Below are 23860 nucleotides of genomic sequence, written 5' to 3' on the forward strand. Positions count from 1 at the left end.
TTGCAATTTGCACTCTACTCATCTCCCTTTGTCTCTTCCTCTTGTACGTGCATTTGGAAAAAAGATATAAAAAGTAAAATTAACGACTCTTGCTCATACAAGTCGAGATTAATGAAACATGAACAGATCAAATTTCCACCCGGGCTTTAAAATATGATGGCAAAGATGCTTAAAATAAAGGGAAAGTTCTACTTTAATATCCTAAATTTTGGGGGTAGTATCAAGTTAGTACTCAAATTTTTAAACATGTCATTGCATTACCTAAACTTTCAAAAAGTGTCAAGTTTGTCCTCGTTATTAATCGATCGTCAGTTATCTGTTGAAAATGTCAAAACTACCATTCAAAAGAAGACATTGTTTATTGCCTTCTAGCTTGAGACTAAACCGGTTGAGGTGTTTGAGATTCTAGACTAATGAAGTCATTGTCTTCTACCTTTAGATCTGAAACACATTCATGTTTAGTTATTTCTTTGCTTTCAGTTATTGTTTCCCTTTATCATATTTCATGTTTTTTTTCTCTCTTTTTCTTTGAAAATAGCTGGTTCAGTCTCAAGGTAGAAAACAATGAACAGTGTATTCTTTTGAAGGGTAGTTTTGACATTTTCAATAGATTGACGGTCGGTTAACGGCAGAGACCAACTTAACACTTTTTGAAAGTTTAGGTATTGCAGTGACACGTTTGAAAATTTGGATACTAATTTGACACTACCCCCAAAGTTTAGGGTACTCCCTAAAATAAAAAAGGTTAAAGCCCCTTCCATCTACCTTGGAGACTATCCACAGATAGGTAGAAGGAAGTGTTCTTTATTTAGCTACCTCAAGGAAAGAGTTGCAAACAAAGCTCTTGGTTGAAAAAGGAAATTGTATGTCCTCAACGGGGAGGGTAGTCCTACTAAAGTCAATTCTAACAGCAATCCCAACTTAATACATGTCTTGTTTTCTCATGTCAAAAAATAATATTTGTGATGAAATATTGAAAATCCAAAAAACAATTCTGGTGGGGGAGATACATTACAAAATAATTGACTTTTAGCAATAGTTTTGTCAAATGTTTTACTTATAATTGAACCGACTATTGTAACAATCAACTATTGTGAAATATCTCTTTTAACAACAGTTGGCACAACTATTAGCATCAATGGTGTTTTCCAACAATCATTTAGAATTGTATATTATTAAAAACATTGACCATATGAATTTTTAGCAACAAATGATTACTTGTTGCCTAACGATACCATAGACAACGATTATAGTTACTGTTGTCAATTGTAAATTTGTAACAGTTGAACAATTGTTTCTAGTAATCATCTTAGGCAATAACCCTTGCAAATTGTTGTTGAATGTGCGACAATCAAGTAGTTGTGACCTTCCATATACAACAACCATACTAATTGTCGCCAATTGAATGATTGTTTTTCATAAATATTTTAGGCAATAATCCTTGAAAGTTGCTATTGAATTAACAACAAACAAGTAATTGTTGTCTTAAAATTCCATACACAACAATCAAGTTAGCCATTGCCAATTGAACATTAGCAAAAATTAGATAATTATTTCTTTTAAATGTTTTCGACAATCCTTACAAACTATTGTTGAATGGGAAACAAAAAGAAAATTAGGTGGATTGCTTGGAACCAAATATGAAAAAACAAACTCAATGGAGGGTTGGGGATCAGAAGCCTGTATGCTTTCAACCTAGCCTTGCTAGCCAGCTTAGAGACTTTTCCGGGACTCTACCAACTTGTGGGCGAGATCTTTAAAGGCTAAGTACTTTACCAACACCCCCTTCTTGCATGTTAATCTAAAGTCAAGTCCCTCATGGGGTGGAGAAGTATCATTAAAGGCAAGAAGTGCTTAAGAAAGGGATTGTGTGGAAAGGAAACAAAGGGTCAAACATTGATCCTTGGGAGGACCCCTAGATCCCTGACCTTAAAGGTTTTGAGCCATTTGGTCCAAGACCTGACCCTTCTAATATCTCTACTATGGCCAATTTAATTTCTAAAATAATAGATGTTGGAATGGTGAGAAAATCAGGAGTACCTTTACTCCTATAGAAGCTCACAAAATTTTAGAAATTGAGCTTGCTGATGAAGGATGGAAAGACAAATTTTCATGGTACCTAAGCAATAAGGGAATCTTCTCAGTAAAATATGCTCATTTTTTAGCCTTAGATTTAGTAGATTCTAGTAATTCTACCTCCTCATCTTCAATCAAAGACTGTTGGAAGCTAATTTGGACCATTCCAGTGGAGCCTAAGATTAAACAGTTCCTTTGGAGAGCTTGTCTGAAGGCCTTGTACTAGCCAAGAACCTCTCCATAAGTGGAATTGTAACTTCAGCCTTGTGTCAAAGGTAAGGCTACAACTTAGGTCGGGTTAGCCCAAACCCAATCCTAACCTAACCTAAAAAAGTCAGATTGGGTTGGGTCGGGGGTTGAAATTCAAAAACCCGACTTTACTTTAGGTTGGGTTAGGGTTAACTCCTCAGCCAATCCGACCCAACCCGAACCCGACTCTATAGTACATATCATATGTAAATAAATCTTATATATATATATATATATATCATACTTTGATTTGTTTAGATGCATGATACTTTTATGTTTTTTGAATATTTTTATTCTTCATCTCCTCTCTATTGTTTGCCACCCATAACTTGTTGCCCACAAAAGAGCTATTATAAGTCATAACTCATAATAAACTAGTCATTTCAAACACTTATTTTTTGAATTTTGTACTAAAAGAACCAATACAAACATCAAGAAACAAATACTAATAAGGTTTTAATTCCCGGGATCCATATAAGTAGAGAGTGCAACACTGTTCCTTGCAGCCGAGGGAAAGGTCCTCTCTTGTCGGGCAGTGTATGATCATTATGGGCTGAGAGGTTAAGTGTAAGGCCATTGAGGATAATACCTGATGGGCTAATCTTGCATCTGCCCATAGTCCCTGTGTGTTACAAGGTGGCTTGGCCCAGGGACCACTTAGGGTAAGTGTTGGGCCCATAGAGCCCATTTGATGGGTTTCAAGGGGTGCACTGTCCATAACAGTGTATTCGGCCAGGCCTTGTAACAAAGGCTGGGCCGAACCCATGTGGCTGATGTGTAGATCAATGCTTGGGTCCCACGCCATACAAGGAAGCCTAACTGGGCAGCAGTTAGGAAGGTTAAATGAGCACATAAGCTTAATGGGCCTAAAGTCCATTTCGAATTGGGCTATTTATTTGGTTAATAATGGGGCGAATTCTAAGATGGATTAGTAGATAGGATAGGGTCTTGACCCTATCCACTCAAAGAGTCAACATTTGTGATTCAGATCTAGAAACCTCCTAATGAGATTAGGAGAAAGCTAATCTAATCTGCTGATAAGATAAGGGTTTAACCTTATCACCTAAAGAGAGGGTTGATCCAAATATGATTTGGATAAGCAACTCCTAATGGGATTAGGAGCTGATCCTTTAGGATTAACAAAAGAAGAAGGGGGCGGCAGCTTTGAGAAGACACGTTCAGATCCTCTTTAGTGCTGAAATCAAGAAGGAAGAATTAAGTTGCAGAATTCTTTCTTGCCGCCTCCCTGTTCTTGCCGCCCTGTTTTGCCAGTTCGATCTCCACTTGTGGGAGAAGTCAAGATTTGATCTTGACATCAGTTCTTGGAGGAAGAATTGATAGGAAGCTGTGCTCACGTGCCATCCTGCTGTTTCTTGCGAAGGACAGAGTTCTTGGAGAAGAACACTGCTGATTCTGCTCCATCCTGCATTGCGCCATCTTCAGTAGGAGCAGTCTTTAGATCCTTCCTTGGGCGTGAACACCTTCGTTGGGGGATACTGTTTCTCCGTATCATGTATAATCCTCTTCTACTCCTTTTGGTTCAGATCTGGTTCAGTTTATGGTTCAAGAATGATCATTGAAAATATGATTTTCTAAATAGGGAATGTGATTCCCAGTTGAAGGGAGAGAAAAATTTTTGAATTTCGCCCCCATATTCCGCAATCTTTGGGCGTCCATACGATGGATCTCTCATCCCTTCAATTATAACATCATGAAAGGCTTCGTTATGCTAGAGACTAATACATACCTCAAGAAGCTAATAATCACCACTGTATTATAACATCAAGAAAGGCTTCGTTATACCAGAGACTAATACATACCTGAAGCCTGCCTTGACACCATTACTCCAATCTTGCTTGTAAATTGTAATACATCAACCTTCCATTGAGGTCATTCTTGATTCCGCAAAAAGGGACAAAGGTCTCTTCCATCTTGTTTGGAAACTCAGTCAACTGGGGTACTCTTTCTTCAATGGCTCAGGATAAGGAAGGTTGACTGTTGGGGACATGAATGTGCTAGCCATGAGGCCCCTGGCCATTTGTCACAACTTGGCCACGTCGGCATAGTTCGTCCGGTTTACGGCATTGCCATGATCCCGTTGACCACGTCAGCTACACCCCTCACGGATAAGCCCGCTTAGCGGATAGGGATGGAAAGACAACTCCGCCGAGGAGTAGGACTCTACCCCCTATAACCTTGGCGGGGAACTCTGCCCCGATTTCCCTAGAAACCTACTTCGATCAGGATACGAACCCTCTAGCTATAAAATGGTACTCCATGCTCAAGGTAAGAGACTCTCTTGACTTCTAACACCAAAACTGCTAATTAGCCCAGACCAGCATCCCTATAGCTCAGCCCGGCCATCCACCACCTCCTATTGACTTGAGCGTCGGAGTACTTACCCGAGGGTAATTCCTTGGGCCTCTGACTTCTTCCTTGATCGCAGGTCTTGAAGCGTGGCCTCGTCCTTGAAGCTTGGCCCCGACCTACCAGCAAGGACTATTTGATTGCCATCCTCAGTTCGTGCACTACCTCGGATTGAGCAACATCAGTGACATTAGAGGGACTGGCGATCTAATATCCGGATAAATTACATTATTTGAGTATTGCGCATAAGGTGAGAAAGTGCAATTCTAACAAACACTGGATAGAGAAGAGAAGATTTGTATTCATGGAATACAAACAATCATCAAGCCAACAACAGAATTACATAATCCAATCCCACCGAAAGACTCTAGCTTGTTCTCAACTAGACAAACCAAGCCCGAAGACCCACAAATAGAAGATAGAAAATTTAAAAAGGCAAGAACACCGAATGATTACACACAAACAGGTTAATCGTTTTGCTTGCATTGAAGTTGTTCTTCAAGACAATGTGAGCACAAGGGAGGTCTAAGAGGAAAGCTCCATATATATAACCTCGAAAAGGGTTGAAAATGGAACTGTAGGTTCGATGCAGAGAATGCAATGTGGGTTAGAAGGGAATAAAAGGAATCAAGGAAGTTCGATGGCAGTGCCCAATAGAAAACACGAATTTAGAAATTAGAAATATAGACCAAGCCCACAAGCTAAAAGGCAAGAAAAAGAAAAATTAAGAGATAAGAACAAAGTAAAAATAAGAGGCTCAAAGTAAGTAATGGCGATGTCGTAGACCACATACCAACTCAAGTACTTAAAGAGGGAAAAAAAGAAGAGATAAAGCTGTTAAGTCATTTTTTTCTTCGTGCTGTGGAGAGAGAGAGAGGGCGCCAGTCCACAACAAGCTGGCGTACACGAACCTTTTTGAGAAATGGAGCAACTTCTCTAGAAGTAGAAAAGTGGAATCTCTGTTAGTACCCTCCTTCAGGAGGTAGCAGTGGTAGTGGTCTTACACACCACCTTTTGGAGGTGGAAGTGGACTTCCAGGGACAAATCCTCCATCTTCAACTAGTCCGACATGCCTGATCAACACACTGAAACTAGGGTTGTGCTTGGATGTTCTTGGCGGGTTGGTGCACGTTGGATTAGAGGACCCAGTGGAAAATGCTTGCTGTCCAATGCTTGGAGGTCTACTAGAGCTTGAAGCAGTTGTTTGCCTCTCTTTCATTTTCTTGAGAAAGAAGATGATGAACAACTTCTAAGGGTAATCCTGACATTTTTAAAAGTCTTAAATTGCACATGAGGTCATGTGATATACATAACTAACGGTCCATTAACGGTAGGTACTAGATTGTCGCAAAATGAAAGTTTGGGTACTAGATTATCGCGTTTTAAAATTCGGGTACTAAATTGGCACTCAACCTAAAGTACATGGTACCTATTGGAAGCCATGCCCTTTTTTAGGTGACGCTTGGCAAGTTATTTTAGGAAGATCTTCCAACAGCTCAGATGGCCAAAAGATATTGAGCTTTTGGGGTCTTGTCTTTAAAGATAAAGGCCGTTTAATAAGCAACTCAGTCTATTGGGCTTTTAAAACACGTTTAGAGGCTATCTATCATGCAAAAATGCCATAAAGTTTTATTTGAAGCTTCCCAAAATTTAGTGTTTTAAATTACCTAGGGCTTGTCAATAATATATAAAAAATTTGAACCTAAATTATATTCACTAAAAGCTAGAACAACAACCCATTTAGTTCAACAGTTCAGCTACCTCACTTGTTGTCAAACAGACCATTCATAAAACGATCATATATTTTCTTACGTAAGATGAAGGCAATCTCCACCAACTCGTTGAGAGTTGGAACAAGAGAAGAAGTGAAGAACAACAAAAGAAAAAAAAAGGTTTCATATCTCATTGAGGCACTTCAAAAACCAGAACTAAACAAAATAAAAAATATCAAGTCATTTACAACTTAGAAAATTGACAAAAAGTCAAATTAAAATCTAGACCTTATTACCCACAAAGAAACCCTAAGGGGGTGTTCGTTTTTTGGATTTTGAGAGGGGAAAAGTTGGTGAATGGGATTGCCAATTTCATTGACCAAGAAACCTATGTTCTTTTTTTCAGATTTATGTAGGGACCGGGGAAAATTTATTTTGCTGGGTAAGTGATACCAATCTCCTTGGTGGATAAATAATTTTTCCATGGGTAAATAACTTTCCCACCTAAGAAAAATTGCAGATAAGACAAAAATACCCCTTTTAATAATGTATTTTTATAGCTAAAATGACCATTGTCTTATTTAACTAAAAAATAATTACCGAAAAGTGAATGGTTTAACATGTAGACTATATTCTAATTTTAGATATGATTGAGAATTGAGATCAGTCAATGCCAGATTGGAAACTTGTTTTATGCGGGGCGGGTTGGAAAATGCCAAGATAGAGGATAGAGCCTATACCCACATTTTTTTGGGCTAAGCACTTAGACCCCTATTTGAAACTAGATTGAGAATAGTTGAACCTAAGCCGGAAAGGTGTTTCTGTGGGCCTGCTTATCGGGCCTGGCTGGACAATCAGTTGGAACGGACCAACCCGGATTATTCCGGGCCGGGTCAGTGGTTGTTGACTCAAAATGGATCGCTTATAAAGCTTTGTAGTTTGTAGTTTGTCCACGTACCATAGAGATTGGATCTGCTCATCACACTGGCGTCTCACAGGCGTCTCACACGCACATCCTATCATTCATTGGGAACATCTCCCGTTCTTATATTCACGGGAGATGTTCTCAATGCACGGTGGATGTGCATGTGAAGCGCTTATTTGTGAGGAGCAGATCCTGTCACTGTATGATATGCCTCTGGAAAACTTGACCTTCAAATGTAATTGCATCGAACGCCTGAAGAGAAAGTTACAAAAACCCATTGCCAGAGAGAGAAAACACAGCGAGAGAGAGAGAGAGAGAGAAGGAGAAAAGAAATCATTTCCAGCGCTCCCCCTCTCTCCCTCCCGTCGTTTCTTCCCTCCAAAAACGCTCTCATTGATACTGCCCATCTCAGGTAATCTTGATTTCCCCTTGTTCTTTGTTCAATCGGATTGATCGATCACCTTCTTATTTTATTTCACTTTTTTTTTCATTTATTTGTTTGATTTTCCTGCAAATATATCTGCTCCAGTATTATTGGGAGGTGCATGCAATACGGGATTTAGATGCAGGCGTTCGCCTGTGGGGGTTCCTGATTCGGAAAACCCTAGTTTTGTTATGGACGTATTGATGTAATCCGTTAAATTCCGAAAAGAAACGTACATTTTAATGAGATTAGAGGAGTTCTAGGGTTTCAATGGGTAGGATTTCAGTTTGGAACAAGAAAAGTTGCGGAATGGGACGCTGGAATTACTTCAGTATTGGCATGAGGTTTTACCGACTTAAATGAAACTGGAAACTGACAGGTGCATTCCTTGGTATAAAAATTTAGTCAATACAGACAAAGCGATTGATTTGATAGTCTCTTTTAATTTTAAGTGCTTGAGCTGAAAGGGGGTGCCTTTCTGGGCTGGCAGAAGTATGGTTGATGAGATGCATTGCTCTTGTTAGGAATTAATGAAGATTGTGTAGGCTGTTTTTTTTTTTTTATGAATTATGATATAGCGGCACAATGCCTATTATTTTTAGGCAGTTTTACATGATTCTGTAACATGGTACCTACTGGCCATATTTTGTTTCCTTAAAGGTGGGATCCAACTTTCAAAAAATTGGAACTAGATTCCTTATCCTCCTCGAAAAACTTTGCACAAGAAGCTATCTCATGTGCAGCCCTATTTCCTATGATTTTCATATGACTAAACCTCACACAATTAAAACTAGCACAAATGGAGTCAATGAAGTCCAACAGATGCCTGCATGACCATGCAATAACAGAGCTCGTTCCTGATACATCTTTAAGCACCAGCAAAGCATTGGCTTCTACCAAAAAATTGCTAGCTGCACTCTCCCATGCAAAAAGGCCTTTCCAGATTGTCACTAATTCTGATTTCACTACACCATCCTTAATAAAAAAATTACCCCTTGCAGAAAATGCAGAAGGGCCAGAATCAGTTCTTAGAACACACCTGTAATAACCCTAACCCTCCATTCCAATGCCTCCATCACAATTAACTTCAAGGAAATCCCTAGGTGGAGTGCTCCACATAATCTGCTCCTGGATATGAAGAAAAAGACATAAACTTGAGCAAACAAATAATTAGTCTTAGAACTCTGTTCTTATACTCACCCTTGTATATATAATTCGAGCCTGCCAAATATAATAAACACAAAATATCAACCAAATATATATACATATATATATATATATATATATAATTTGAGCCTGCCAAATATAATAAACACAAAATATCAACCAAACATAAACATCTTTCATCTCATTAGAGCTAATGTTAATAACAGAATTTTGCTGGAATTGACTTAGTCTTAAACCCCAATAAGAACCAAAATAACATGCCCTAGCAAAAGGACATTACCAAAAACTAAATGAAAAATGACTCAACTTTTTCACTGCAGGGAAGACACAGGGTCTATGGTCATACCCCCTCTCCCTGGTAAATCAAATTGTCTTTAGAAGCTAAAAACACCTCATCACTCATCCAAGAGAAAAGCCTAAACCTTGGAGGAATCTTTAAGTGCTAAATAAGCTTACTAATTCTGAACTCTGAAGGCAAGAGGATCAACCAAGGTGGCCCTAGAACCAACATTCCAGTTATAAAACCTTTAAACCAACAGAATGCCATCCTTAGCCCCATTCCAAATCAACTCATTCTCTTTTGGATTCTTAAACACATGAGTATTCATATGTCCTCAACTACCTTCTCTGGAAATCACTCTGCAAGAATTAATATTTGAAGAATCCAACCTCTCATTCATTAAGCTTTGCACATTCAAAGTCCTGTGCTCTCTAGCTTGTGGTCCATGAGGGGTGTAAAACCCCAATCCATCATAAATTCGAGGCACAACCCATGGACTCTTCACTGAATCTCTCCTAATTTGCCATCCAATATGATCTCTAATTAAATCCATTCCCCCTAACAATAGCTTTCCAAGTTTCCAACACAAGGAACCAGACAACCTAACCTTATTGGGGAAAAACACCATCCTTGAGGTACTTTCATTTAAGTAGCTGAACACATAAAGCCCTATTAGAACCTAAAAATCTCCCTACTAACTTAGCAAAAAGAGCTTTATTCATATCCTGGGTCTGTCTAAAACCAAGCTGACCTAGTCTCTTAGGTAAACATAAAGCATTCCAAGCAGTCTATTTAAAATCTACAAAGGAACCATCTTGCCTCCATTAGAAATCTCTTTGAGACTGGTCATCTCATTATCTATCTTAAAAGGAAGGCTGAAAACAGACATACAATGTATGAGGATTGAATGTATGATATACTTGGGGCCCGTTTGGCGTGTCTTTCCGCGCGGTCTTTCGGCTGTTTACAAGCTGGGAAGACCGATTTTTGGTTATTTCCATTTGGTATGCGGAAGATCTAGTCGCCAAAAGACGGAACACTGAAAAGACGCGAAAAGCCCATTTTGGGCTGATTTTGGGAAGCTTCAAATGAAGCTTCTCGCGTCTTTCGCATTTTATTCTTGTGCGATGCGGGAAGACAAATGGAAAGACGCGCTTCTGCCAAACGTGCTTCGGGCTACTCAGGTCTTCATGCAAAAGCTCAATGCGTCTTTTGACTGTCAGAGCTACCGGAAGATCTTCCCAAAAAGACGTGCCAAATGGGCCCTTAATGAGGAACCATTCTACAAGCCTGGGACAGACTAGTACCCTTCCAAGATAGCAATTTATGTCCAAATGTCTCCAAAAACATAAATGAAGGAACTTTCTGCCTCCTCTACAACAAAGGAATACCTAAATATTTACCGTCTAAATCCAACTTCCTCATTTTTAACATCCTAAGCACTAATTTTCCATTTCTACAGTGCAACTGCAAATTGTTGCTACATTAGACCAGATTTTTGGAAGTTAATAATCTGCCCAGACATACTATGAAATAAACCAAGAACATCCAAAATATTACCAGTGGCAACCCTAGAAGCTTTGAAAAAAATAAGAATATCATTAGCAAAAAACAAATGAGACACCGTAGGGGCTCCTTTAACAACCCTGAAATCCTGAATCTTTCTATCAGATTCCATTTTACACGGAAGCCTAGAAAGGATCTCTTTGCCCAAGATGTTAGAAACCCAGGTCTGGGACAGACCTGCTCATCACAAGGGCTGGCTAACAGAGCTAAGGTTGCATTTGGTGTTCCTTATTTTAAGGACTTATCTCCTTTTTGCAGTTAAAATTCCCTTGTGAACATTGAGTTTTTAACAGCAAAAAGGAGATAAATCCTTAAAATAACGAATGCCAAATGCAGCCTAAGCCCATTATTTAGGAAGTATATTTGAGAAGAGCATGGGAGAGTGGAGCCATGTCAGCAGGTGGCTGCAACTGTCTAACAACCTAATGACATGGGAATCAAGACAATGTTAGACTCTGTAACTGATCAATCTGAATGTAACAACTTGATGTAAAGAATCTATAAAAAGGTGAAGGCAGTAATTAGATTACATGTGAATTCTTTCCTACAAACTCTCTCTCTCTCTCTCTCATCCCTCCCTTTTCTTTTCTCTGGGAGATAGCATCCTCTTGAAGTGGTGCCTAGTTGGGCAGTAATCCAACATATAAGATTGATAAGATCGCAAGATGGATTAAAGAGGCCTTTATAGATCCCATTGATCAACATATAGAAACTTTAGATGAAATGCACTCTCTAATCATAATCATATTGCACCAGTTTTTACTAAACCTCAATAGATTCAAAATATGTATCAAAGAGTCCCACTTTAATCTGTCATAAGCCTTTGAAAGATCTAACTTTAAAGCTATTAGCCTTCTCTGCCTTTCTTCTTCTTCTTCATGCCATGAAATATCTCATTAGCAACAATGATGTTATTAGACATGTACCTTTAGGCAAAGAGGCTGATTGAAATGGAGGGACACATTTATCAAGTAAAGGTCTCAAACTATTAGGTAAAAGTTTGGCAATAATCATATAAAGAACATTGCAGAGGCTAGTTGGTCTAAAATAGTAAAATCTTTAATTTGGGAAGGACAATCACATTTAGAAATCAGAACAATAAAGGTGTGATCAAGTCTTCTTAACAACTTATAAGTAAAAAACTTCTGAACAAAATTCACAATGTGTATGCTTGTGATCTCCCAAAACCTGTGATAGACCAGGGTAGAAATTCCATCATGCCCCAAAGCCTTAAGTCTCCTAGGACTCCTCATCATCAATTCAATTTCCTCCAAAGAAGGTGTCCTAGCTAGTTCCATATTCTCATTCTCAAAAATTACGGATGCAAATAAAGGATTAAGCTGCTCCAGGTTATTGCTACTTTTAGAAGAAAACAAGTTCCTATAATATGCGCAAATTTCCTCAGTAATTAATATATGATTGCTTAGCCATTGACTGTTAGTAGACTTAAACAATTCTGTTTCTTTTCCCCCTAGCCATTGTAGACAGGTGAAAAAAACATGTACTGCCCCCAGCCTCCAACCAAATTCAACGATATTTTTGTCTCCATATATTCTCCTCCTATTCTAACACCTTGTTCCTTTGAGAGAAAACCTCATAAATTTCCTTTTATCTTTTTACCTATTAAAAATAGTTCTTTTTATCTTTTTTTTTGATCAGCAACACAAAAATTGATTCATTAAATTAAAATGGAGATGTACAACAAGAAGTTGTGGGCAGAAACAACAAGCCCAAGAAGAAAACCATCCCAACATTTACAAATAAGAAACACCAACATGGGGACAAGCACTAATTTGGTCTTTTCCTTTGAAGCATATCACATGTGTTAATGGAGGCACAAAACACTAGAAAGCACCGACTTTTGGAGGAATGGGTTGAGACCAAATTTCCTTAACAGGGAAAGGAGAGTGGAAGGTGGCTACAATAGAGATAAAAAAAGACTTGTAGGAAAGTTACCCTGTTTGATTAAGGGCCCACACTCTAGAATTTGAACCACCATCCCCCAAGACCATTGAATTCAACAAGCTAAGCAAAGCAGGAATGTTGGAAATTTTTGACTCTTTAAGATTTCTAGTAAAGCCCAATTCCAATTCAAGCCTGATTGGGAGGAGGAAGAGCTGATAAAATCACACACAAGTTTTCCTTTGAGATTGGAGAGATCAAAAAGAGAAGGAAAGACCTCGGATAAAGGGTAATCCCTGACCTAGATGTCCTCTCAAAACCTAATTCTTTGACCCAAAGCCAAGTCATACCTGATGTGAGTGAGGAACACAGGTATGACTTGGGTCAAAGAATTAGGTTTTGGGAGGATATCTAGGTCAGGGATTACCTAATTCTTTGACCCAAAGCCAAGTCATACCTGATGTGAGTGAGGAACACAGGAAGATGTCATGGATATTTCCAGGGAGCAGCCAAAGTAGCTCTATGCAAGCCAGCTCGCGTCCCACCCATTGTTTGACGGTCTATGATACTTGTTATAACTCTATGCAACAACTTCTCATTTTCTTTTAGGAATCTACATAACCATTTACTCAACAAAGCCATATTCTTCAACTTAATATTTCCAATGCCCGGTCCTCCTTCATCCTTCAGCTGCACCACCTTTTCCCATCTAACCAAGTGGTATTTTTTCCCTTCCCTAGGCTCCCAAAGGAAATATCTCCTAATCTTTTTTCTTCTTATCACTGCTTGAGGCATCCTAAAAGCCGACATGTAGTACACTGGAAGATTCGCTAGGGTGGACTTGATTAATGTAATTCTCCCTCCAATTGGAATATTTCCTTTTTCAGCTTGCTAGCCTTCTCTCAAACCTTTCCACCATTGGGGTCCAAAAACTAATCGATTTGGGGTTGCTACCAAGGGGTATTGTAAGTAACATAGAGGCCAATTTCCTTTCTCACAACCTAATGAATTTGCCATTGCTCTCAGAACATCATCTTCCAAATTGATACCTGCCAATAAACTTTTAGACCAATTGATTATCAAATTGGATAACCTCTCAAAGAGTTTCACTAATAACTTCAGATTTTCCACCCCATCTTTGCATTCTCCATAACAGAAAACAAGGATATCATCTGCAAACTACAAATGGGAAACCAAAATTCGATCTCTCCTTATTACCCATCCCTTAAACAACTGCAAAGAGTTGGACTTAGAGATCAGCTTTCTTAAGACCTCAGCTACCAAAATAAAGAAAAAGGGAGAGAATGGATCACCTTGTCTAAGACCTCAAAGCCCCTTGAAGAAATCAACTACCGAACCATTAACTATAATAGAATAGTGACTTGTTTGCAAACAACATCTGACCCATTTACACCATAAGACCCCAAAACCATAACTCCTTAAAATCTTAATCAAGAAATCCCAATCCACTAAATCATTGGCTTTCTCCAAGTCCAACTTGATTGCTACTCTCTTCTTCTTTAGTTTTTTCTGGGCCTCCACACATTCATTAGCGATTAAAATTTGATAAACCATTTGTCTATCTTGGATAAAAGCCCCTTGGAATTGGGAAATGAGAGAGTTGAGCACCTTTTAAAGTCTCAAAGATAGTACCTTGGCAATTATCTTATAGGTATTAGTCAGTAGGCTTATAGGTCTGAAATCCTCTGGCTAAGTAGCATTTTTCTTCTTTGGGATCAAGGCTAAGAAGGTTGAATTCATCCCCAGGCTGATTATTCCCCTTTTGTGGAACTCCTAAAAACTTTAATCAAAGCATCTTTACTTATCTCCCAACAATTTTGATAGAAAGCCATTGTAAATCCATCAGGCCTGGGAGCCTTAGATCTATCCAGAGAGAAAACTGCTTCCCTAATTTCAACCTCCTCAAACCTTTTTCCCAAGATTTCCACTTGATTATCTTCCAAACAAGCTCAATCAAGCCATCTAATGACCACCTCTCATACGAGCAAGGAAGTGACTCAAGGAAGAGTAATTGTCTATCCTAAAATTTAAGCTTTCTTTTATTTTTTTTGATAAATGATTGAAAATTTATTCATGATAATCAGAATGATATTACAATACTGCCTTCCCAAAGGAGAGGCACAAGCTGGTACCTCTCCACAACAACAACAAAGTATACCTCAGACTAGGAAACGAAAGTTTACAGCGCTGCCCAGAATAAATGTTCCTTTGATACCCCTTGTTTAGCTAACCCATCTGCTATGGTATTAGCTGTTCTATCCACCCACTGATAATTAACATTCATGTTCCTTGAAAACCAATTAGCTTTCCTCATAAGATCCTTGTAGCACCAAATAACTGAAGTTGGGTTTTTTAACCAACCCACAACGACTTTGGAGTCTCCTTCAATAAGCAAATTCTGAACTCCTAACTGGTCTGCAATCTGAATACCTTGTACTGCCGCTAGAAACTCAGCTCTAATAGAGTCTCCTATACCCATGGAGCCTGAGAATAAAGCTAATACATTACTATCTTTATCTCTCAGCACCCCACCTATCCCTGATGGATCCAAATTTCCTTGGCTGCTACCATCAAAATTCATCTTTGTCCAGTCTTCTGGAGGAGGCACCCACACAGCTGGTACCCTGTTCTTCCTGTTACTGCTACTAGCCACAGCAATCCAGTTCCTCCAAATGTCATCAAAGGAATATGTTTTAAAGGAGTCCAATGATCTCAACCAATGGATTGCCCTGGTCAAAATGCAATCCTTTATGTTCTGAATATTTCTCTCCTTCTCTTGGAAAATCCTCACGTTTCTTTCTTCCCAAATTGTCCACAAAGCAGTAACTCTAATGCACCTCCACATTGTTTTACCAATTTTTGTGAGCCACACAAAGAAGGAAGGGTCAAAGATCTGATCTATGACTGTGATCAAACTCCATCTGCAACCAAACAAAGCAAAGATCCAACCCCAAATAGCAACAGAAAAAGAACAGGTTAAAAGTAAGTGAGAGCAATCCTCACCATTAGCCCTGCAAAGTACACACCAATTAGGAGACAGACACATAAAAGGCCTTCTCTTCTGTAATAAGTTTGAAGTGTTGATTTTCTTATAGAACACCTCCAGCAGAAAATAATAATTTTAGGAGGAACAGGTTTAGACCAAATCTCCTTAGCTGGGAAACCCACTTGTTCCGAGGGAGAGCAAAGGGACTTAAATAAAGATGCACACGTGAAATAGCCTTTTGGATTAGGGGACCAAAGTCTCACATCAGATCTTAAAGGGTCCAAAAAAATACTTTCAAGTAGTGACAAAAGGTCCGAGACACAAAGTCCCAATTTAGAGAGGATGGAGAAGCAGATGTTGGAAGAAAGTGAGAGATTGTTTTACTCTTGTAGCAAGAAAGGGAATAGAGAGAAGGGAAACTGTCCTTAAGGGCAGAATTGCCCACCCAGATGTCTTCCTAGAACAAAACAGAAGTACCAGAATTGACGTCATACCTGATACAGTTGAGGAAAAAAGGGAGAATACTCTGAATTGCTTTCCAAGGAGTTGCCAATGTGGCTCGACGTGATACACCAGTATCCCATCCATTTCCTGAACTGCCATGTATACTATTTATCACCTCATGCCATAGTCTCTTTTGTTCTAAGGGCCATCTCCACAACCATTTACCTAGGAGTGCTTTATTCTTCAAAACTAAGTTCCTCAATCCCAACCCACCCTCCTCTTTCCTTCTACACACTATTCCCCAATTTATTAAGTGATCATTTTTTTCCTCCCCTCGCTCCCAAAGAAAATTTCTCATTAATTTCTCCAACTTCTTGGCCTCCCTAACAGGAATCCTAAACACAGAGAAGTAATAAATCGGCAGATTTGCTAAGGAAGCTTTCAGTAAAGTAATTCTACCCCCTAAAGAAATATAGTTCATTTTCTACGAGGCTAACCTTTTCTCAAACTTTTCCAGAACCGGAGCCCAAAAGGTGCTCTCCTTAGGGTTGGCTCCTAGAGGAAGACCTAAATACTGTAAGGGCAAAGAGGAAATGGGACAACCTAGATACTTAGCCACTGACTCAATAGTCCTCTCATCCAGATTCACACCCACCACACAGCTCTTTTCCATGTTTATTCTAAGATTTGATACTCTCTCAAAGCACTTTATCAAAGATTTGAGATTACTTATTATTCTCCTATCACCCCCTTCACAAAAGATTATTAGGTCATCAACAAACTGTAAGTGGGTCACCCTAATCCCGTTCCTTCCTATCCTCCAACCTCTCACTATACCTTTCATGTCTTCCTTAGAGATCAAAATACTGAAAACATCTGCAACTAGGGTAAAGAGGAAAGGGGAAAGGGGGAAGGGGAAAGGGGAAAAAGGGTCACCTTGCCTTAACCCTCTAAAAGTTGGGAAGAACTCCTTGATTACCCCATTAACCAAGATCGAAAAGTGGCAAGAACTTATGCAGCCCTTTATCCAATTACACCATCTAACTCCAAACCCACAACACCCTAGGACCTCTAATAAGAAACTCCAATCCAAGATCATAGGCCTTCTCTAAATCCAGCTTACAAACAAAACCTTGCTTTCTGAACTTTCTCATATCCTCCACACATTCATTAGCTATTTATTAGAATTTGATCTGTTATTTGTCTCCCTTGCACCAATGCTCCCTGGGCTTGACTAATGATGGAGGGTAGCACTGCTTTAATCATTAAAGATAACACTTTAGCCAGGATTTTGTAAATGCTAGTCACCAAACTGATCGGCCTAAAATCTTTAGGATTTTTTGCTTCTTTCTTCTTAGGGATTAGAGCTATGAAAGTAGCATTAACTCTAGGGCTTACTTTGTTATAATCCTCAAATTCCTTAAACACAGCACAAAGGTCTTCTCTTACCACATTCCAGCAGTTTTGATAAAAAGCCATGGTGAAGCCATCTGGCCTAGGGGTTTTGGATCTGTCCATTGAAAATATTGCATGCCTAATTTCCTCTTCTTCAAAACTTCTCTCTAACCAGATTGCTTGCTCTTCAGACAGCCTGGGCCAATCTAGACCTTCCATCCTTAGTCTATTATTCAATGGCTTCCCTGCAATTGATTTAAAGTGATCCACCAACACTTTTGCTATTTCATCTTGATTTGTGACTTCCTCCCCATCCACTTCTAATTTGGCCACAATTTTTTCTCCTCCTCCCATTAGCCAGCGCATGGAAAAATTTTGTATTTCCATCCCCTTCTTTGATCCATTTGTGTCTTGACTTTTGCCTCTAGGAAATCTCCTCTCTAAGAAGAACTTCTTCCAATTCCTTTTTTAAGCTACTTCTCAAAATCCTTTCTTGCTCATTCATAATTCTTCATTCCACCACTCACCAACGTTCCGTTCAAAGTCCGGATGAGTCAGCCACATGTTCTCAAATTTAAAGGGTTGTGATTTAAAGCCTAGAATTTCTTGACCTAATAATATAGGGCAGTGATTAGATGTAACTCTAGGAAGGGTTCTACCCACCAAATTCCTCCAATGGTCCTCCCACTCTACATTAAAAAGGAATCTATCAAGTTTGGAGCAAAGGGGGTTTTCTTGGAAATTGAACCATGTAAAATTAGCTTGTAGAAGGGGTAATTCCTTTAGCCCACTGGTGTTAATTAATTCATTGAAATTTCTCATGCTTGTAGTAATCGATCTTTGGGGATTATTTGATTCATTACAAAACCTGATTACATTGAAATCCCCCCAGGCACCATGGTCCATCCCACAAGCCTTGAATTCCATACAACTCCTCCCACATTTCCTTCCTTTCTCTATAACCATTTGGCATGTAGACATTAGTTAACACCCAAATGAATCCATCTTCCACATTTCTGAATTTTAAAGACACAGAGAATCTCCCTATAAGCTCTTCCACGGATTCAACAACATCCTCCCTCCACAAGGTCACTATCCCTCCCTAGGCTCCCCATGAGGGAGCTAAAGTCCAGCACACTCCTCTTGATTTCCACACACTTCTGACCCATCTTCTATCCAAATTTGCCAACTTGGTTTCTTGTAACACGACTATATCAGGTTTCTCTCTTCTCAGCAGGTCTTTAATTAGCCCTCTCACATTCCAATTAATGATTTTCATAGTAAAACTCCTTTCAAACGCCCCTTACTAATCCGGTCCCATCTCACAAAGAACCCTTCCTTCTCTCTCCCCTTCCACTAAACTCGATATCACCCTCTATATCTGATATTAGTCTCTCCACTTCTGATCTCTTTTTCTTTCTCCTTCTCACATTCCCCTCTATCCTTTTAGCCGACCCACTGCCTTCACCCACCTCCCCCCCTAGCCTAGAACTTCTGTAACTCTCCTTGTTCTGAAAATTTGCTTCAGGTTCCCTATCATCTAACCCCTCCTCCTTTGCTTTATACTCCAATAATGCACAGATTTGCTCCCATATTTTTTCTAACTCTTCCTCCCGCTTCTTCTTAACTCCAACTCTCCCTCCCGCTTCTTCTTAACTCCAACTCTCCCTCACTCCTCTCACCTTCACCATTGCTAAGCTCTCTGTTTTCCTCCTTTTCTAAAGATTCCTCTCGGGATACTGGAGTATCTGTTTCAACCACAGGAAAAGCATCAGTAACTAAAACCGAATTGACAAAATTACCTTCATTGTTGGGAACCAAATGAGCTTGTTCCAAGGGAACAGGACCGACATAGGGAGGCAAGTCTAATCTTATCTCCTGTGGTCTGATCTGCTTAGGAGAATTTTCATGGGAGATCAACAACTTGTCAACTTCCGCATCTGAGTTAGTCTTCCAATGCTGTCTGGCTTTAGGCGATACCATACAGAGCAATCCGGTAGAGTTTTTTCTTTCCAAACCCATAACCTGTTCTTCCTGGGCTAAGAAGTTAATCTCCCTTGCAGGTATAGACAGAACCTGAGTCCCAACCATAGATGCCTTCTGCCATTCCATCAGCTGGTTCCATAATCTCTCCACACAGTTCACAATCAGCTCTATCCACCAGCATCCCTCTCTTCATCAGATTATCCCATGTTAGTATCTTTTTTAAATAGGCCTCCCAAAGATAGAAAGCTACTTTGGAGGGCACAGATTTGTTCCATATCACGTTAGTAGGGACTTTTGCTACCTTCTTGCCTTGCCATCTGATTATAGAAAGATTTCACATAAGAGTGAATTGAATTCTCTCAAATCTAAACTCTCCTGTCCTTCCTATTGATGTTTGTTCTTTGAAGGACTCACTATGAATAGGGCAATACATTGGTTAAAGACTATGGAACTGTTTCACCAATTCTCTTTTAATGATTTATGGAGGAACTAGTTAGCAGTAGCAAGCTGTTCATCTTCAAAGGAAAGGGTTTCTACAAACTGGGCCTACCCTCCTCAAGGTTTTTTGAAGCTGAATTTTGATGGGAGTAGCCTGGGCAACCCAGGGCCATCTGGGTTGGGAGGTGTTTTGAGAAATGAGGCTGGAGAGGTTATCCTCCTCCACTCTGGACCATTGGGCGTTGGGAATTCTGTTAAAGGCAGAATTGCTCGTTTCCATACAAGGGGTCCTCCTTGCAAAAGACTTGGTTGTGGAGCAGTTGCTGATTGAAGGGGACTCAAGGTAGTGGTGGAGTGGTTAACTAATCCGGAGGATGTCGTGTGGGGTTACGAGAATGAGCTAAAGAACTACAAATGGTTGACAAGGAACATGTCTGTTACTGTACAGTGGGTGAGGAGATCAGCTAATGCCTTTGCTGATAGATTGGCAAAACAAGGGACAAATAGGGAAACACTATTTTGGGCTCAACTGTAAATTTGTATCAGTACTCGTGTACTTTTGCTTTAGATTATGTGTTTTATGTGTTCCATGTTTGAAGAGGCAGCATCAACTGTCCATCAAGGTAGTGGTGGACTGTTCTTGTAATTTCTTTCTGATTTAATGGAAATGTGATATCTTTTCTATAAAAAAAATCTGCATTAGCTCCATCAACTGTCCAAGTGGCAGCTCTTTATAGTGCCATCCTTAACTGGATGAATTTTAATTCAAACAAACAGACCATTTGCAGCCCTAAACTTTTGATTGTTTTGGTCAAACACTCTTAACATTTTGTAGGTTATTCCTCTCTGCTCTGTCAGAATTGTCAGAAGTAACATATCTTCCCTGAAAATAGTGACACTATAAAGAATAGTCTGTCAGATTGCAATGTTTTCAATACCCATCTGGCTTCTCGAGATTGTTTTTAGAATTTGGGATGTAGTATTCTGAGTGACCACTTGATGGTCTTTTGAACTAATAGTAACAATATGCAGAGATAGACTTGTCAAAAATGAAAAAGAACAATATGCAGAGATAGTATTTCTGTTCCCAATTTCCCATAGAATTGATTATTGTGATGCAATGCTTCTTATTCTGATGCTGTTTTTCACTGTCGGGTCCTTTATAGGTGCAAAGTGACGTTCTGAAGAGGATGGGGACCAATGATGCCAATGAAGTATTGATTTCTGGGGGCGCTGAGGCTGAATGTTCTGAGGCTACCGTGGAGATAAAGATAAAAACTTTGGATTCTCAGACATACACTTTGAGAGTGAATAAATGTGTAAATACCATTAGTTTTTTTTGTTGTTAATCTAATTAATCATTGGTCTTAATATGTTTTTGGTGGTTCTGATTTTTTATTACTTCTTTCTTAATGATGTGAGTGCCATTTATTCCTTCTTTATATATGATCCTTTCTTTATTGTACATTAGGATTACACATATATTTTTAATCATTAACAAAAACTTTATTAATTTATTAGAAGTGAATCAGTCCTCTAAAACTGATATAAAAAACTTGATTAATATTAGAGAGAAAGGTAGTGGACAGTAGTACAAAGGAAGAAGATGGAGAAAAGAAGAGGAAGAAGAAGAGTTCAATAATCTCCTCTCTCCCCTCTCTATTCCTTTTGTTGATCTTCATTCATTAAGCTAATTACAAGTATGCCCTTAAGTGGGCGACCAGCTAAGTAGAAACTTAAAGTAAGCTTATACAAAAGAAATAATAGGCCCACTAAGACAGGCCCATTAACAAACAAATAAATAACACACTACAAGAATAAAAGAATAGATATTAGGGCCCATTTGGCCTAGTCTCTCTACACTCCCCCTCAAACTGAGCATAGATGTTAATCATGCCCAGCTTGCTTATATAGTGTGTCAGCTTCCCTCTTGGAACTCCCTTGGTCAAAACATTAGCCAACTATTATTCTGAGGCAATAAATGGCAAGCAAACTTCTCCCGAGGAAACTCTTTCCCGTATAAAATGTCTATCAACCTCAATGTGCTTAGTTCTATCATGTTGAACAGGATTATGTGCAATGTTGATAGCTGCCTGGTTGTCATAGTAGAGCATCATTGACTTTTCATAGTCAACTCCCAATTCTTTTAAAAGTGATTACATCCACAGTAATTCTGACACACCATGTGCCATTACCCTGGATTTTGCTTCAACAGAGGATTTGACAACTATAGACTGTTTCTTACTCCTCCATGAATCAATGTTCCCTGCCATGAAAGCACAATATTCCGAGGTGGATCTCCAATCATCAATACATCCGGCCCAATTAGCATTAGTGTATGCCTCCAGCTTCATGTGTCCATGTTTGGCGAATAGAATACCTTTCCCTGGAGTACCTTTCAAGTAACACAGAACTCTTTCTGTTGTAGCTAAATGTGTATCTCTGAGAGAATGTATAAACTGACTAATAACACTCTGCATAGGAAATATCCGATGTAACACTCCCCTATCAGATAAAAGTTCCCAAGTAGTCTCTAAAACACTCCCCTATCAGATAAAAGTTCACCATCTGTAGCAGAAAGCTTATGATTGGGATCGATAGGGGTGGAGGCTGGTTTAGCACCAAGTTTACCAGTCTCTACAAGGAGGTCAAGAACATACTTGCATTGAGAAATGAAAATACCATCCTTAGGTCTAGTAACTTCAATTCCCAAGAAATACCTGAGATCTCCTAAACCCTTGATCTCAAATTCAGAGTTAAGAAACTTTTTGAGTTTACTGACCTCCTGGGTGTCATTACCCATGACCACAATGTCATCAACATAAACAATCAGAAAAGTCACCAAAGAGTTACTTCTTTTCAAGAATAAGGTATTGTCAGATTGAGTTTGTTTGTAACCAAATGAGACAAGAACAGCCCTGAATCTTTCAAACCAGGCCCGAAAGGACTGTTTGAGACCATAAATGGATTTCTGCAGTTTACACACCTTCCCTTGCATTTCCTTTCCATACACTCTCGGAGGTAAAGACATATTAACATCAAATTGGGGGAGAGGCCAATCAAAAGTAGCAGCTAGGGACAACAAAACCCGGACTGTGGTCATCTTAGCCACAGGAGCAAAATTCTCAAGATAGTCAATACCATACATCTGAGTGTAGCCTTTAGCAGCCAATTTGGCCTTAAACCTCTTAATAGAGTCATCAGAATGATATTTAATGGTAAATACCCATTGATTCCTTCCCTTCTGGAAAATCCACAATATCCTAGGTGTGTCGAACAAGTATATTCCATTCGCCTCATGACCACTCCCAATCATCCTTCGAGATTTCAGGTCCTGAAAAACACAATGAGTAGGAAAGAAGGTTATGCTATAGTTCATGCATTTAGTTAAGCTGCTAACAAATAAAAGATTTGTATTAAGTTTGGGGACATGAAGAATAGAGGATAAAATAAGGGTGTCAGAGGTCTTGATATCACCCTTGCCAGAGATGGGAGCAAGAGACCTATCCACAAGAGGTATTTTCTCTTTACCAGAGAGAAGGTGATATGAACAAAAGAGGTTAGACAAGTTGGTCATATGGTCTGATGCATCAGAATCATTGATCCAAGGGATTTTATGATTACCTGAAACAAAAGCATGGTTTGTAGAAGCACAAATACTTGAGTGAGCAAACGCGGATGGTGATGATGTGTTGCCTGAAGAGTGGGATGTAGAGACAATGACTTCCAAGTGATTTAACAACCTTCCATACTTCTCAAAATCTGCCTTCATTGCTGCCAATTGTTCCATGGTTGACTTTCTTCACTCTCCTTATTCCCTCTTTCGGGTACTGTGGCAACATTAGCAATCTTAGGATTTTTTGTTTGACCAGTCTTCTTAAAATTGTTGTTATTCTTAAACCTGTTTGGTAGAAGATCTGGA

General features: G+C 39.2%; 1 protein-coding gene across 6 annotated transcripts in view; it reads left to right on the forward strand.

The window, feature by feature from the left end:
• The first annotated feature begins 7533 nt into the window (after window positions 1-7533).
• Window positions 7534-23860, forward strand: part of LOC104588496 (ubiquitin-like domain-containing protein CIP73) — a 56110-nt gene continuing 39783 nt past the window's right edge. For 5 of the 6 annotated variants that reach the window (XM_019196161.2, XM_019196162.2, XM_019196163.2 and 2 more), the window contains exons 1-2: window positions 7564-7741; window positions 21105-21257. In XM_019196161.2, the coding sequence (XP_019051706.1) occupies window positions 21129-21257 (129 nt within the window). In that variant the 5' untranslated portion in view covers window positions 7564-7741; window positions 21105-21128. Of the gene's footprint in view, window positions 7742-21104; window positions 21258-23860 lie in introns of all 6 variants that reach the window. The other variant, XM_088892799.1, reaches the window with a different exon arrangement.

The sequence above is a fragment of the Nelumbo nucifera genome, chromosome 8, assembly GCF_055504915.1.
Source record: "Nelumbo nucifera cultivar China Antique chromosome 8, China Antique-T2T, whole genome shotgun sequence".
In the NCBI taxonomy this organism is placed as follows: Eukaryota; Viridiplantae; Streptophyta; class Magnoliopsida; order Proteales; family Nelumbonaceae; genus Nelumbo; species Nelumbo nucifera.